The sequence below is a fragment of the Gymnoscopelus microlampas genome, assembly GCF_963454915.1.
Source record: "Gymnoscopelus microlampas genome assembly, chromosome: 20".
In the NCBI taxonomy this organism is placed as follows: Eukaryota; Metazoa; Chordata; class Actinopteri; order Myctophiformes; family Myctophidae; genus Gymnoscopelus; species Gymnoscopelus microlampas.
In genome coordinates this window covers 34,998,013-35,015,959 of record NC_139957.1, presented here as the reverse complement: position 1 = coordinate 35,015,959, position 17,947 = coordinate 34,998,013, and the positions used below count along the sequence as shown (strand labels likewise).

General features: G+C 42.2%; 2 protein-coding genes across 2 annotated transcripts; both read right to left on the bottom strand.

Moving 5' to 3' along the window:
- Window positions 1-454: 454 nt before the first annotated feature.
- Window positions 455-5,643, bottom strand: srp14 (signal recognition particle 14). Its single transcript, XM_084043904.1, has 5 exons — window positions 5,511-5,643; window positions 3,909-3,981; window positions 3,649-3,761; window positions 2,081-2,113; window positions 455-1,262 (listed from the first exon to the last, which is right to left on the bottom strand). Exons 1-5 carry the CDS (start codon window positions 5,532-5,534, stop codon window positions 1,173-1,175), a joined length of 333 nt encoding a protein of 110 aa, XP_083900030.1. The 5' UTR covers window positions 5,535-5,643; the 3' UTR covers window positions 455-1,172.
- A 1,778-nt stretch (window positions 5,644-7,421) lies between these two features.
- On the bottom strand, window positions 7,422-17,915 carry pld4 (phospholipase D family member 4; the record flags this gene model as incomplete). Its single annotated transcript, XM_084043899.1, has 11 exons — window positions 17,806-17,915; window positions 17,479-17,547; window positions 17,208-17,368; window positions 16,635-16,818; window positions 16,017-16,137; window positions 15,138-15,265; window positions 14,380-14,580; window positions 13,888-14,027; window positions 13,309-13,474; window positions 7,935-8,031; window positions 7,422-7,618 (listed from the first exon to the last, which is right to left on the bottom strand). The coding sequence occupies exons 2-11, from the start codon at window positions 17,527-17,529 to the stop codon at window positions 7,422-7,424; spliced, it is 1,446 nt and encodes a 481-aa protein (XP_083900025.1). The 5' UTR covers window positions 17,530-17,547; window positions 17,806-17,915.
- Between the last annotated feature and the right edge of the window lie 32 nt (window positions 17,916-17,947).

Below are 17,947 nucleotides of genomic sequence, written 5' to 3'. Positions count from 1 at the left end.
CGAAGGAGGGTCAACTTTTACAAGCTTATGGAAAGCAGTCTTTTTGCAAACACCAAAAATCTGAGAAGTTATTAATTGCACACCCCCATGAAGCCTTGAATACATGGATATATTTAGTTTTTTGTCGCAATAATTTGATGCCCGGGTGTATTTCCGGTAGGAGACACAAAGATTCTACTTTGTGTCTCCTACCGGATACATTAGCCGGTAGGTAGTGATAACTGCCATTAAGCTACAAGATTGGAAGGGTTATCATACCAAAATATAAACTAGAGACATGTAGGAAGACAAAAATACAAAAACTTTACGGTCACCTTAGGTGGTACCAAAATATGGCTTGGCCCCTGGACTATAAGCGGTTAACCACTTTCAACCTGTCGTTTTTTTGTGGGACACCGTCATACGACTAAGTGGTTATTAACATACTCTACCATACAGATTTCTCAAAATAATGTTTTATTCGCTAAAGGAAGTTATGGATTGCAGCTTTAAGAAAAAAACAAATAAAAATGTGAGAACAGTTTTGTTCAACATTTAAAAAAGGAAACGCCCAGGAGAGATTAACCATACCTCCCAATATGAAACCAAATACTTGCCGACTGTTGATAAAAACATTCCATGCTTAAATAATATGGCAGCGTTTTTCACCATTTTTGTGCACCGACACATTTCTTCTAATGGTAAAATTAACTCTTGATTAAATCAGATCTGTGACGATGCTATCAAATCATGCAAATAAAAATCACAGGATGGCTCTGAAAGGCATACAATAGGGACAAAACAACTGAAATAAAATGGAAAGGCAATTTATCAATGGGCTCCTCATCCTTGTGTCCACTGTGAAAGTGACAGTCGTTGATATAACTGGGTTCCATCCTGCGCAGAGATGTTAGGATGGGACGTGTTGCTTCGATAAAACTCCACTTGTTGCATGATCCTCCAGTAGAAATCCTGAGGTTTGCCTGTCCCGATCCACATAAGACATTACTGTGTGCAAACAGCGATATGATATCAAAGCAGTCACGTGGTGGATAACGGTGGTCTTAGGAGAATGGGGGTGAAACATGGAGGTGGACTGCTGCTTACAGGCCAGTTGAAGCCCTGGCTCCTTCAGATAGAAAAAAAAGGCCAGTTGTCTACGTCTCCATGGTAACAGTATGGAAGAGTCTTGCTCATTGGGTGGCTTTAGTTTTTTTGCTTTTACTACTTTTTGCTTTCTTCTTAAGTCCGTCCATGTGCGCTCTGAGGAGATTGGAGTACGCCTATAAGAAGGTTTAAATAGGAAACATTTTAGTCGCTTTTCAAGTCTGTGGTCACCAAGATCAACTGTTGCATGATGATACTATTTTGACTGTTCAATAGAAGTGTTATCTACGATTCTCAACCTTTTTAATTTCAAGGACACCCAGTTTGATACCTTTTTTTTTTAACACATCACCCGCCAAGGCATTAAACATCGTTTGTTATCCCCTTGCCAGCGTAATTACCTTCATCCGATGATCTTTGAAACGCCGTGCAAGCGACATTGAGTACCAAAAAAAACAAAAAAAATAGTCCCTGTGGGTAGGCGGAGGGATCTGTGTATTCAGAGGAACAACAACGTTCCAACTGCGATCCGCCATTTTGGGGCTGTGGCCCGCTGAAAACGGTGGTTTTCAATGCAAAAAACAGCAACTGAGTTAGAGGTGTTTTTCTGAAAATCCCATCGCCAGGACGGATGGAAGTGACGTTTTTTGTAATGATGTCACATCCACATACTTCTCTGAGTGACGATGGATAATCCCAAAGCTGTGTTACGGTTCCTAAAACAGCGTGCCTAATTTTTTTAATAGAACACTTTATGCGTGTTGGCGGGAAAGTGGACTATTTAATAGAACGACTTTATGCGTGTATGGCAGGAAATGAGTTAAAAAAAAAAAATGGTAAGAAACTCTTATCAAAATACTCCAAAGCTAGAAAACAAAGACCTGCGAATAGCTAACTAATGCGAACTAAGTCTGTTCTTCATTATTTGTCTTTCAGGTCGATAACAATGTCATAAACACACTGTAAAATCCACTTATCCAAACAGGATACCTACCATCTGGAACTTGATTACTTCTTTGGTGCTGACCTGGAAATGCAAGAAAGTCAACGTGAACAACAAATAAAGTCACATTAACATATGTGGCTCATAAGCCTATCTTAAGCCATATATGGTTGAGAGGAGCCCATCAGGGCTCTATGCAAATGTATTTTCCTGCTTTCGCTCCACATTGAATATTTCAAATAGCAGATCTACAAGCTTACAACCCATTTTCTGGGAACGTTTTCCCTCAGAATATGGATCCTGGGGTTTAAGTGGTTACAGTAAATGCGGCCGATACCCCCGGCTGATTTTGTCGTTTGTTTTCCAGTTCAGGTAAAAAAAAAATAAGTTTAGAAAAACACAAGAGGAGAAAAAAAACACAGGAGGCTTCATAAGGCTGACCGTATAGTACAGTTTGATGTAAGAAACACAGCAGCAAATAACATTAATAATGGATGCGACATATTAAGGTGTGCCAAGTTGCAAGGACCGACAACACTTTGGAGCTACCATCTATGCTCGCACATTAGCACACCTAAAACACACCCATATTAATATTATTAGCTGCAGCTGTGTTGGCCTAGGGTTTCATACCCCTTTACCAGGAAAGCATCTGTCATTTTAGATTTTTGCAAATAGCAGATATACAAGCTCACAATTGACCTGGTTTTTGTCCAAACGCCCAGGTTGCCAAGGACACAACTGACGTGATGATTTTTCCCCCCGATTCTACCGGACCCCTGTGCATGTAATGAGCTTATCTCCGTGAGGAAGGAGGTCACGGAGAATATTCCATGATTTTTCAAAAGGTACAGTAAAAATCGCCGTTTTCGCTTGCAAGGGAACGGTAGACGGATGAATTAATTAATTAATTCCTGTCAGTGAATGAGTCAACTCATTGACTGCCATTGACGAGTGCACTCGTCAATTGGCCCGAGGCTCACAGTGCCATTGACGAATTGACGAGTGTGTGGTGTTTTCAATGGTTTACGCTATAGTAGAGTGATCCTGTGACTTCTGGAGAACGGTAGATCCGGAAATAATGTGATGCCTTCTGTTGCTTTTTGGCAAAAACAACCCACATTCGACTGCCCACAACTATCTGCCTGAAGCAGATTCTACATGTCTCCTAAATCTCAACAGTATTCTGAAAAACGTATGTTTCTATATCAGTGGTGCTCAATCTTTTTCATGTCAAGGACCCCTAAAATTATATGTATTTGGCCGCAGATCCCCATCCCCCCAGAAGTAAAGATTTGAGTTAAAAATGTTCGCTTTAAATATATATATATATATTCAAAGATTTGCACACATTTTCACGATTTTTCAAAAATAGCAGATATACAAGCTCATAGCGCGGCACCGCCAAAGTGTAAAATAATGCTTTTTAGCTCAAATCTAAAAATGCCACAGTTCCAGGTCTTAATGGGTTAAAGCGATCGGCTGGTACATCTTTGTGAAGAAAAATATTCTATGATTTTTCAAAAATGTCAAAAGCAGCTATAGATGATGTTTAACTCTGGCAGTCACTGAGTTAATGGGTTAGTTAAGTGATGTACGTTATAGACAGACAAACTCACCACTGTGCTTATCCTTTTCTTGCCATCCGACGCTCTGATGAGACATTTGGTGTCTACTGGTTCAAAGGATTCTGCATTGCCCTTCCTAGGAACCGGTTTGGTTCGACCGTCATCTGGAAGGTCAAACAAAACAAAATGTAATCCAGTTGACTCGGTATTGAGGATAACAGGCATCGTCATTAATTGCCTTAATTTACAGGAACTTCAGATTGTGTGAGGGGATTAATTGCCATTAATCACCCAGCAGCAGGTACACTCACATTTCTTCAATGTGATGACAACACTACCAGCGGTTCTGCATTTCTGGAACAGTCGTGTGAGTTCAGTCAGAAACTACAAGAGAAGCAAAACAGAAGTGTCAGTGCAGTTAAAATCATCCGTTTTCAATGTATCCACTTCACTTGCAACTCTGAAAGTGTACAAAAGTGAACAAAATGGACCATTTTGTGTATTGTTGTTACAATGTAATTACTACATTATTGTCCTTGCTACAATGAACAACTACAAGGGCGCGTGCAGTTTATCATTTTAGATTATGATATATAATATAATGGTAATTATGTTGATTACCATTAAGACCCGCTTGAAAACGAGATGCTACATCTCAAGAGGTTATTCCTAATAAAGAATTTCAATCATGTGATGATGAGGCTAATAATCTAGTTCTCTCCAGGGGAATAAAGATTCAGAACAAAAAAGGTAAAGTCAATGTTCTTTTACATTGTTACTGCAATGTTGAAGTAATAATTTTACCCTTGTCTAGCCTCGGATCAAGACTATGTATATATATGTATATATGTATGTGTGTATATATATATGTATTGTATCAAGTCTGACTTAAATACATCTAGGATAGTCTTAGTCCAAGGCTTATATAAAACATTTTATTTCATCCCAAATCTTCCTTAACCCCTGTAGAGAGCTACCATACAGTTACAGTATGAGCCTTATGCTTAGAGCCAGTCATCACATATTTAAACATGAATGATTCCTCTAACACATTCAGCCATATGGGTGTTTTGTCAGACTCAGAATGTAATGTGTAGCTTGTGTAGACAAACTAAACCACTGTGAGAGTTGTCTTTATCTCACAACCGCTTGAACACTTTTGAACCACGAAAGTTCGTAAAAACCAAACCAGAGTTAAACCACGAATAAATATACTGTCTACAGTAGGCTAGAACGTTAGCATGCAGAGCTAGCTCTTCAACTAGCTAACGTTACACAGCAGCAACAAGCTAATGCAGGGTCTTGGATGATCTTCAAAACAAAGTTTGCACCGTCTCCCCTTTTCGTCCGTACATCTACATAAACGTTGAGATTTCAAATATAAAGTGCTTACCCCATGTACACGGATGTTGCAATTATGTACGGGCCCTCAGAAGTACCCGTATCTTCCCTATTGTTCAATAAAAAAAAACATTTTAATCCGATCGGTGGCCATTTTCTCCAAGAGCTATAATATTATCAGAGTGTAATACACCTCCCAACCGATAGGGTCACGTAGTCGAAAGCACACGGTGAAAATGGCCACCGATCGGATTAAAATGCTTTTTATTCAAAAAATACAGAAGATACGGGTCCTTCTGAGAGGCCGTACATAATTGTAACATTTGTGGCCATGTGGTAAGCACTTTATAGTTGAAATCTGAACGTTTATGTAGATGTACGGACTAAAAAGGGAGAAAGTGCAAACACTATTTTGAAGATCATCCAAGACGGTCAAAACAGATGACCGTCTTGTGATCCAAGGCTAGGGGTGTACAATCTTTTTACATGTTGTAGCCCAGCAGGACAGCGACACGTAACAAAACATACGTTGTAACAAAAAGCACAGTTTGACGGGGTTTGATTGACCTTACCGAGTCGTTTTCAAGTAGCACCATGTTGGTTTCCCGATGAGATTTAATTAGCAGACTTGTAGTGTTGGTTGGATGAGTGGGTTAGCACTGTAGCTAACTGATGCTGCTAACTCTGTCTCTGTGAGAAGCACACGTACTACAACACCAAACCCCGCCCCGTTTCCACCGTTGCCAGATGTTGCGAGAGATATAAGCAACCAGTTCTAGGAAAACAAGCCCAAAGAAGCGACTTTAACCCCGGCCTGTTTGGCTGTTTTCAAACAATCGTGAAAAAAGGAGAAATGTGGATTTATTTTTTGGCAAACATTTTAACAACACAAATCTGACACAAGTCCTAGCCCCTTTCGGAACCCTTTTTAAGTATTTGGGAAGGCACCCTGGCACAAAATATTTTCAGATGGGGGTCCGTGGACAAATGTGTATTAAATTGGGGGGACCTTGACATTAACATATTTGAGAACCACTGGTTTAAATGATAACAAAAAAGACCAAATATGCAAACACTTAGAAACAAGTCAAAAAAAACGCAGCCCAAAATCGCTTTAGCGGACATGGCAACGCTGGTCCCGTGCTGCCCTTTCAACTCATGCCTGTGATTTATTTACCTCTACTGCCACTTACTGGCAGGGCGACAAATCACCCTTTTCAGATTGATTGATTGATTGATTGATTGATTGATTGAATACTTTAACAGTTTGCAAACAGTACAGTGGTACGATTTTACAATGATGCTAAAAGGATCACACAAAAAGCCCTAGGGGCTTGTTGTTTCCATTGTGGTCCTGACCTGTGTATTCAATTCATAGACATTTTAAAACACATGAAAACCAAACCAGCACATTCTTCTAATTTACACGAAAATTGTAGTTTTAGATTTTGTGTTTAAAACGTTTTTATTTAAGTATTTTGTATGAATTGGTGGTGACATAAAAAACTCTATATAACGACGGACAGTTACAGCACTGTTAAATGGGAGTGAAACCCTAGGCCGATTTTGTTGTTTGTATTCCTGTACTGGTTAAAAATGTCAGAAGGGTAAAACATGGAAGGCTGATCTTAGTACACTGATGTAATCAATGCAGCTGCCTGCAGCTAATACAATTAATAATGGGCATGTCAACTCATTTGTTAGATTTAGGCTAGGTGTGCAAGCACTGACAGTCACAGTAGTCATTAGTCAACACAACAGTAAGAAAACAAACTACAACATTAAGTAGGGCTATGAAGCATCTTTGCATGTCATCTGCAAAAATGTTGATTCATGTTAATCTCCACATTCGGTCACACCCCAAAAAATATGAGTAAAAATGTATTAATGATATAAAAAATATGAGTAAAAATGTATTAATGATATAAAAACAGTTTACCTTCACTATTATCTTTTTCTACAGATATGGGGATAAATCAATGAATGTAAACTGCTGATCATGACATCTAGTGGACCTTCTCATGAATCCCCAGCTCTGGTGTGTGATTATGAAAGCGCAAAATAATGTAATAGGCTCTATGCACAGCAGCCATATTGGGAATTAATTGGGCCCCTTCCTTACTTCCTTCACAGGTGTTACCAATAATACTAATTAAGGCTGTGTTCCATTTAGTGTGGCATAGTGGTTGTCTTGTTTTCAAGGACCCCCAGAGTGTACGGGTCCATTTGGTTCCATTTGTAGTGACTCTCAGAGTTACACACCCACCATAAGGGGCCATTTGGGAACCAAAATGGAGTGTTTCTAGTGAGCCAACATGCACGATATCAGCACCCTGACCAGAATGGAACAGAGCCTTCATTAGTATCATTGGTAACACCTGTGAAGGAAGTAAGAAGAGGCCCAATTTCTTTCCAATATGGCTGCTGTTCATAGAGCCTATTGCGGTGGCAGGAGACACACTTCTATTCAATTCATGAGCCCCCTATCCTTTTGATAGCCTGCAGTCAGGGTATTGAGGCAGGTCACCGAGGTGGACGGCGAACCGGGACTGCCAGTCTCTGTCAAACACAGCCCTGAGCTGGCCATGCAGACTCGCTGTGCTCCACAGCGGCTGATGGGAAACCACCAGGCCCACTCCAGCTGTGGTGGAGAAGTAATCCTCTGACCAGTTAGAGGTTCCTGGCGAACAAAAGTAAATCATTAGCCGTTTTGTCAGTAAACAGTAATGTGTGCATTCCTGTATGAAATGTAAACCTGTAAACCTCTTAAGCAGGGTTCAATGTGTAAGAAAAAAAAACAACAACAATCTGTAACCACTTGAGACGTAGCCTATATACTTAGGCTACTTGTAAATAGCAATAATAACCAATCTAGAAGCTCACAATGTGATGCATTGTGAGCTTGTACATTGTCCTTTTTGAAGCTATTTTTTAATTTATGAATTCTTTACATTTTGACACATTTTGAATCCCACTCTCAAATATCATCCACCTACCAACATACGCTACTTTATCAGTCACCATGTATTTATTGTGGTTCACTCTGGAATGGGGGATGTCAGACTGATTTCCAACAGGCACAACGTACATTTTCTGAAAGAGACAAAACTGTCAGCAGAAAAGCATGCCATGCACAATTTACAATTATAATTTAGGCCTTCAGAAACTCTTATCCAGAGTGCAAAATCTGAGTGAATATCTTGAACCCTATAGGGTCAATATAGGGTCAACAAGTGATAGTGTGTAAATAGTCACATAAGTAGAGTGCAGAGAGAACAATGTAGTGCTTTAAAAAACTAGGATACCAAACCTAGCACCTGTTTAATCTAAATGACATAATACTATCTAAATAACATTCTTAACATTTGTGGTCAATCAAAAATTTAAATAACAAAAGTGGAAACTGTCATGTTAGAACATATTAAGGAATATCAGGCGTAGACGAGTGTATCTCTTTAGCGTGTTGCATATTTATTTAGAACCGCACACACATACATCCGGCCCTTAACATCCGGGCTCTTCTACCTAACATTCCCCACCAGTAGGTGGTGACGTAGGCTCACACAACAGCTCTGCCAACACATCCTCCTTTCTGAGTAGGCTACATAGCTAATACCATAACAGGATAACTCAGCAGTTCACCTTTTGCATTGTAGATTCATCAAAATATTCCAAGCTGTCTTTAACACCATAGTATCACTCTTTTCTCTTTCTTTTCTTTTTACTAGTGCACAGCATAACAAGTCAAAACATTCCAAGCTGTCTTTAACAACACCATTGTATCACATTTTTTTTTTCTGTTTTTTTTTTTTTTTCGAGCATAACAATGAAGGTAGGGTAGACTACCCATTCCTTCATCTGAATGAGGGGAGTATTATGCCCCGTGCGGGTCACTCAGAGCCACGAGGGTACCTTCTATTTGATTCAAAGTCCATAAGGTACCTCGGGGGATTCCTCTCTCTGGTAGGGTACCGCCTTTCTGTCGCTTGGCCCCTGGGAGGTGTAGAGGTGGGCCTCTCAGTATCCTGGCCCCTTGACTCATGGACTGGTGCGATGTCATCTGGCAAAGCAGGATTCTGTGGGTCTTCAGGTTCAGTCCTGGCCCCTGGTAAGGTGACGAGATGACCTCGGTTGCGCCGTAGAATCCCTCTGGGGGTCTCAACGAGGTAGGAGCGTGGCGCGTCGGCTCCGGCTGTCACAGTCCCTTTTTCTTTCATATCAGTAACCCAGACATGGTCACCAGGGTGTAGGCTGGTCATGTCATGGGCTCTGTGTCTGTTGTTGAACCATCTCTGCTGTTTCTCTCTCTCTCTCTGTTCTTTCTCTCTCAGTGCTGTGACATTTGGCCATCCTGGGTTGAGGGAAGATGGGAGAACTGGCACGGTGGTACGCAGTTTCCTCCCCATAAGCAGCTCAGCCGGGCTATATCCATTGGCAAGTGGAGTGGCCCGATATGTCATTAGAGCCATGTATGGGTCTGTTCCTTTTTGCAGAAGATCCTTCACTGTCTTTACTGCCTTTTCAGCCTCCCCATTGCACTGTGGATATCTGGGGCTGGAAGTGGTATGAGCGAAACCCCACTCTGAAGCGAACTGTCGGAAGAGGTCTGCACTGAATTGGGGGGCATTATCTGTCCGAACTTCCCCTGCTATTCCATGACGTGAAAATATGGACTTAAAGTGTCCGATTACTGCAGCTGCAGTGGTGGAAGTCAGTGCAGCTATCTCAATGTACCTTGAGAAGTAGTCCACAATAAGCAAATACTGACTGTTGTGCCATTCAAACAGATCTGCACCAACCATCTCCCAGGGTCTAGCTGGAAAAGCAGTTGGCATTAGCGTTTCTCTGGGGTTCTGTCGTTCTTTCGCACATGTCTCACACTCTTCCACTACCCGCTGAAGGTGTGTGCTCAGCCCAGGCCACCACACGGACTGCTTTGCCCGCTCCCTACACTTCGCTATGCCCTGGTGAGCGGTGTGTAGTTTTCCCAGTATGTCGTTTTGTAGAGATTTTGGAATCACTAGACGGGTGCCTTTCAGCAGCAAGCCTTGTTCCACTGTCAGCTCCCCTGCATGTTTATAGTAGGGAGAACATGGCCCCGGTACACCATTTTTTTCTGGCCAACCACTAATACAGTACTGTTTCACTAGTCTCAGGACCTCATCCCTGTCTTGGTGCTCCTCGATTTGTTTTAGTCTGTGGTCTGTGGCTGGAAGACATGACATCACTTGATGGGCATACAGGTTAATCTCCACCCCTAGACTTCCATCTCCTGTAGTCCTGTCCGGCGCCCTGGACAGCACGTCAGCGGTAGCAATATTTTTGCCTGGAACATGTGATATAGTATACGAGTACCTCATCAGCCTCATTCTCAGTCTCTGCACACGTGGAGGTAACTCGTCTAAGTTCTTGGACCCCAAAAGTGGCACTAGAGGCTTATGGTCAGTTTCTATGTGAAACTCGATGCCTATCAGGAAGTCAGAGAAGCGCTCACATGCCCAGGTGATGGCTAAAGCCTCCTTTTCTATCTGAGCATATCTCTGCTCTGTACTGGTCAGTGCTTTTGAAGCATAGGCTACCGGTTTGACAGTGTTATCTTCTTGGCCCTGGAGAAGTACAGCCCCCAGGCCATAAGAGGATGCGTCCGCTGACACTGTTGTCCTTGCTCTAGGATTGTACAGTGCCATTCCTGGTGGTTGACACAGCTCTCGTTTGATGCTGTCAAAAGCCTGCTGTTGAGGGCCCCCCCAGGCCCACATGTTTTTTTCACTCAGGAGCTCTCTCAGTGGCCCTGTCTTGTCTGCTAGATGAGGGAGGTATTTGCCCAGGTGGTTGACCATGCCTAAAAAACGCCTCACCCCTGACACATCTGTGGGCTCCTCCATATTGATGACAGCCCTCACCTTGTCTGGGTCGGCTTGTACTCCTGTTCCGTCGATGATCTGTCCCAGAAACTTGATGGAGGACCTGGAGAATTCACATTTCTCCTTTTTCAATGTCACTCCTGCTTGTTCCAATCGGCTCAGTACTGCCAACAGTCGTGTGTCGTGCTGTGCCTGTGTCACTGCGTGGACCAAGACATCATCCATCTGACAAACTACTCCATCCAGACCTTCTAGCAGCTGAGACATCCGCCTCTGAAAATGTTCAGGTGCCGAGGAGATACCAAAGCAGAGTCTGTTGAAGCAGTATCTCCCGAAAGGAGTAATGAAAGTGGTGAGTAAGGCTGACTCTTTTGACAAGGGGATCTGCCAAAATCCTGAGTTTGCATCCAGCTTAGAGAACACTTTAGCGCCGTCGAGTTGTCCCAGGGTGTGCTCCACTGCAGGAAGCATGTGTCTTTCTCTTTTGACCGAAGTGTTCAGCTTTGTCAGGTCTACACATATGCGGACCTCTTTGTCCTGTTTTGGTACTGGGACCATCGGAGCACACCAGTCTGTGGGCTGCTCTACTTTTGAAATCACTCCAAGCTCTTCCATACGGGCTAGTTCTCTCTTGACTTTTGGTAGAAGAGGCAATGGCACACGGCGGGGTGTTGACAGGGCGAATGGTTTAGCATCTGGTTTTAGCTCAATTTTGTACTCCCCCTCCATTCTACCCAGGCCATTGAAAAGTTTTGGAAACTGCTGTTTTACTGACTCCACTGAGGTCAATGACACCGTCTCCACTCTCGCTACTAGTCCGAGAGCGACACTTGCTGAACGGCTAAGTAACCCTTGTGTCAGACCTGCCACAACATACACTGGGTTCACTACACTTTTACTGGCTGTACTCAGTTTAGCTGTAAATTTCCCAGTAACTGTGAGAGGGGACATGCTTGCTCCATATAGCTTAAGCTTCGTAGGCTGTAACTCTGGTCCCTGCACTAGGGCCTTATACTCGCTTTCTGGCATGACAGTAACGTCTGCTCCTGTGTCTATCTTGAACTGGCAGTCAAGGTCATTTACTTTCACTGTGGCAAACCAAGCATTATAGGTGTCCTTTGAAGTCACTGACCCTAAAAATGCAACATGGTCCTCCTCTTCCTCACCTGCAAGCCAAACTTCACCTATGGCCCCTGACCTGCACACCCTAGCAAAATGTCCTTTCTTTCTGCACTGATTGCAAGTGGCCTCTCTGGCTGGGCACTGTTGCTTACTGTGATTGGGTGTTCTGCCACATCTATTGCATTGTCTTGACTCTCTGTCATTTCTCATATAGCCCCATTTACCCTGGCTGTGATCCTGCTGCTCCTGCCTTGCTGGTCTGTATGATCTTGCCTGTGCATTAAGAGCATCTACATTGCAGGGTTTTGCCTGTGCATTAATAGCATCAACATTGTAGTGGTGGCTATCTGGCTTGAAATTATGTTTTAGTTGGTCTTGTTGTTTCTTTACAAGCTCACTTTGGCGAATCCGTGTTACTGCCCTCTCCAAAGTCAACTCTGGGTCCATCTGCAATTGTTCAGAGAGTCTGTTGTCTGTGATTCCAACGACCAGTCTGTCCCTTATGAGTTCACTGTGCAAGGCTCCGTACTCACAGTGCTCTGCTAAGCAATGCAAAGCAGTAATGAAACAGTCCGCCGTCTCCCCTACTTCTTGACTTCTCCGGTTGAATTTTGCACGTTCAAAAATGACATTCCTTCTCACCACGAAATGTCCATTGAGCTTAGTTTTCAAGGTGTTGTAGTCACCCGCCTCCTCCTCCGTCAAATTCAGCGACGTCAGTATATCCTCCGCAGCGTCTCCCATCGTGTAGATCAGTGTATTCACTTGATTTTCCTCTGCTTGCAATTCGAGCCCCGAAGCAATCCTGAATCGTTCGAAACGGCGAATCCATTTCGGCCACTCCTCGGGCTTTGAAAAGTCAAACTTCGGCGGCGGGGAAACCTGGAACCGCTCCATGTTGGGGAACAAAGGAGCTGAATGCTACATTAGCTTCCGTTAGCTTCTTAGCGCTGTCTCCCGCCCGTACAGCTAGTAAACAATCCGACGTTGGTTCTCACCACGAACGGGTCACATGCGACTCCTTCATTCCGTGGTACAGATCCCATTTCTGACACCATGTCATGTTAGAACATATTAAGGAATATCAGGCGTAGACGAGTGTATCTCTTTAGCGTGTTGCATATTTATTTAGAACCGCACACACATACATCCGGCCCTTAACATCCGGGCTCTTCTACCTAACATTCCCCACCAGTAGGTGGTGACGTAGGCTCACACAACAGCTCTGCCAACACAGAAACAACAACAAAAAAGGAATGAGGGGGGTGCTAGGTGTGAGGTGGAGCCTGAAGAGGCGATTCTTTTTTGACTGTGTGGAGGAAAATCTATTGAAGTATAATGAAAAGACTCTTAATACAGCACAACATTCTTTATGTGGTCTCACTATTTGGATACTGATGTTCTGGATTGGGGAGTCCATAGAGGCTAGAGACTGAAGGAAGGGCAGCATGGCCGGGTCTGAGTCCAGTCCACAGCTGATCAGCATTCGGATCTCAACGTTCCGATCAAACGCAGCCCTTCTGATGGCGTTGTCGATGACCGGCCAATATCTAATGAAGAACAAGGAAGAAGTGAAGAAGTGGTACACAAGATCTCCATGGAAACAGATCATAGACTAGTGTGACAATTTTTTACCATCAGTGTCTCCCCCCAGGTTTCTTACACACTAGTAAGCTGGTGAGAAATGTATTTATATTTTTCATTCATTGAGAGTTGACACAGTGGTCTAAACTTGTTTATGATGTGATGGATGACTTCCCTGTGAGTCACCAATAGGCTCTGTGCCTGTGAAAAGTGATGCTTGGTCAAGTGGTTAGGCATAATGCTATTTGTGCTTAGAAAGATCGCAATTTAGATCACGTAACTAATTGTCGTATTGATGATATTGTACTGTATGATGAATGAAGCTATAAAATGTGAATTGCGAACAAACTAAAAGGTGGTCCTGGTGGGACTTGTCTACCTGTGAGGCTTTTCAAACCGCGTTGTAGGGAAATACTCCATGACAGCGACATGAATGAAGCGGTGAGCCCCTGAGATGATGGAGAGGAGAGCTTCCAGGTCCTGGGTTCTGGATGGAGGGCAAAACACCCGAGGAGAAGCCTGAGAAAGATACAGAATCATGTCCCAAAACAATGTATGTGCCAGAGTTAGTTTTGAAATATTTATTCATTTGAGATTTCACTAGAGGATAAGCCCCTTGAGATGCAGCATCTCGTTTTCGAAAGGGTCCTCAGAGCACAACACACAACAAGATAACAATCCAGCAACACATATCAACAAGGTCATACACATAAAGGGTCTTCCACCATCTCAAACACGTTGTGAACATATAGATCAGCTATTTCCGGCCCACGACACGGTCCTATGACAAAGTATGAATTGGGCTTTAGAAGGAATACAGACTGAATGGGGAGTTCCCCTTCAGCTCAGTTCCCACTGGGAACTCACTCACCGAGAGGTAAATTCTGCTGGAGACATTTTGAGCTTTCACCACTAGGGGGTGGTGTATGTTGATGGCTGTGTCATATTCTGAGGGCCAGGGTTCAGGTAATGAGCTGTTGGGTTGTCCCATCACCCAGTAAGACTCAAAGATCTTATGGAGGTCCTCTGCCAAACTAGTGCAGTTGTGGATGACCACTCCCAATTCCTTTACCTGGAATGGAAATTCAAAAAGTCTGAAGCAGAGGTGGAAGAAGTACTCAAATATTGGACTTAAGTAAAAGTATCAATACTGCAATGTAGAAATACTCTGTTACAAGTAAAAGTCCGGTAATCAAAATGTAATTGAGTAAAAGTACAAAAGTATTGGCATCAAAATGTACTTAAAAGAACATGAATAGCAGATCTACAAGCTCACAACGTGTCACGATGCGACGCGTTGTGATCTTGTACTGTAGATTGGCTATTTTCAAATAGCCAAAGTTTAAATAGGGCTGAAGTGGTTAATGTATGTTTTGTAATAATAATCACAATCTACAAAGTAACTAGTAACTAAAGCTTTCAAATAATTATAGTGGAGTTTTTAAGTACAATATTTGCCTCTGAGATGTAGTGGAGTAGAAGTAAAAGCATTAAAAAATCGAGAAACAATTGGAAAGTAAAAGTACCTGAAAATTGTACTTAAGTACAGTATTTGAGTAAATGTACTTTCCACCACTGGTCTGAAGCCTGGTAGCCTACAGAGCAACTACAAATAGTGTTGGATTTCACCTGAGTGAGAGATCTCCAGTCCATGTTGGCACTTCCAACAAATAGATGTTTCCTGTCAACAATCCAGAACTTGCTATGCAGGACACCCTTTGCAAGGCGCCCAAAGTTCACCTCCCTTACCTGGACTCCTACAAAACAAAACAACAAAAGATATCTGAATTGTGGGGACGGAGTTGGTCATTTTCTGATTAAAATATCCACTAGAATGCTCTGAGGTCTACCTAGACCAGTGCTTCTTAAAGTGGGGTCTGGGGACCCTCAGGGGTCCTTGAGGGGGTTCCCCAGCCAAACAAGGAACAGTTTAACTTCACTGGATAGAAAATAGCCAAATGACAAAATGTATTATAATGTATAATATAACAACAAATATCTTTACTTACGGGGTCCCTGGCACAAAATCCTTTCAAATGTGGGTCTGAGGCCAATGGGTTGTTAACCCATTAAGACCTGGAACGGTGTCATTTTTAGATTTGAGCTAAAAAGCATTATTTTACACTATCTGCTATTAAAAAATAGCAGATCTACAAGCTCATAGCACGGCACCGAGTGCCGCGCTACGAGCTTGTAGATCTGCTATTTTTGAAAAATCGTGAAAATGTGTGGAAATCTTTGAATATATACATTTTTAAAGCAAATATTTTTAACTCAAATCTTTGCTTCTGGGGGTCCCTGGAACCAAATATTTTGATGGGGGTCCGCGGCCAAATACATATCATTTTGGGGGTCCTTGACATGAAAAAGATTGAGCACCACTGATAAAGAAACATACGTTTTTCAGAATACTGCTGAGATTTAGGAGACAAGTAGAATCGGCTTCAGGTCTCAATGGGTTTCACTAGAAACACCCAGCTGATGATATTAATGTCTTAGTTTACAAACCTTTCCGTTTCAGGATTTCTAAATCTGTGGAGTTTGTACGAATGCTGGGCTTGCTCGTAACCAACCGCACCGACACGTTCCTGGATGGCAACGCTTCCAACTGCTCCAGTATATCCTTCCCCTGTTAATAACAATAAAAGTCAACCACTTTCAACTTGGCCTCACTGTTTTGGGCATGTCATTTCAGGAACATTTTCAAAATTAGCGAAAATAGCAGATCTACAAGATCAGAACACGCCGCAATTGGCTATTACTGCCCATATTTGCACGACACCGTCATGCAACAAAGTGGTATGTATAGTCTGACGTGACGCTTGATAAACATAATTTTCTTTATTCAAGGGGTGATTTGTTTTGTAATGTTTAAGAACAATGTTTCCCTGTTGCTTTCTTGTTTGAGGATGTAGACCTGGCAATGTCTAATTATTATTAGATTATTGATCTTTTTTTTATATTATACTGTTTAGACTGATGACAGATTCTTGGTTTATCTATGATCCTAGATTACTATTTCTATGCGTTTGATGTATTACCTCGTGTTTTCCTTGCTTACAGTAATAAGTCGCTCTGGATCAAGAGCGTCTCCTAAATTGTAAGTTGTAAATTGAGATAACTCACAGGTGTATCAGAGGAGGAGTTGACATTGATATCTTCACCAGTTAAAGTCCAGTAGAAAGAGGACACTTCCAGTTGTTCAGTCGCCATGGAGAGTAGATCCTTCCAGGCTTGCTCCAGAGGAATTCCGATGGTCACATTGGCATCATATTGCACATACAGTGGAATGCTCTCCACAAGGGTCATTCTAGGGATACAAAATGGCACCTGCTGAATGAACTGTGAGAACTGTACTTTATATCGCCCCAATTACAGTGTGTAGGGCAGTGGTTCTCATACTTTTTCAAGTAGTCAAGGAACCCCCAAATTGATATGTGTTTGGCAGCGGACCCCAGCCTGAAAAGGTTTTGTGCCAGGGAACCCCCCAGAAGAGAAGATTTGTGTTCAAGATTTTTTTTTTTCTCAGATTTAAAAAAATAGCAGATGTACTGTACAAGCTCACAGCGCACGGCACAAAGTGACGTGACGTGCTGTGAGCTTGTAGATCAGCAATTTTTGAAAATCTTAACATAAATCATACTAATTAACCCACTGCACTGTGCCGTCAAAATCTCCAACAAAACAAAAGCGTCTGACCTGCATTGGTCATTAGAAACATTGCTTCCATCAGTCCCAGTGTGCTGAATGGGTGTCTCAGTTTTCAGTTTGTGTCTCTCCAGTACAGCGATGGCCAGGATTATGCCCAGTACAGTCAAACAGAGTAAAGCTACAACTAAAGTCACAACACTGGTGGAGTCCTACAGTAGGAACAGAGAAACACTGAGTTATATGTTGCTTAGTAAAGTCAAATTGAAGCAGTGAGACATTAGTCATTACTGTGAAGTTATTAGTAAAGGTGTATTCCTACCTTTTTATTTGAAACATAACTGTCATGCAGAGAGTGATACGGAGATGACATTTTCCCTCCTAGGTAATCCTGAACAATAAAAGTTGAATCCAAGGATTATCATTTAGTAAGACGAAACATTGTAGTCCAATCAAGTCCATACATCATAATAAATAATCATTGTCCTATCAAAACGCAAACATAATGTAACTGCTATAACATCGTTGTTGTGAAATAACACACGTTTTGAGTAAGAATGCATACAGTACTTATTTCTCATATATTAATCAAATGTCTTATTTCAAATAAAATACTGTATAGGACATTTAAGTAATCAAAACAACTTACACAAGGCAGGCTTCTGATATGGTTGTATTCAACTGAGGAGCTCTAATAACAGTTTCTATTTAGCCTGAAATGAAACTTAAGCTATACTAACGTGATGTGATACTAGAGTGTGGTACTAAAGTGATGCATGTTGATATAGTAA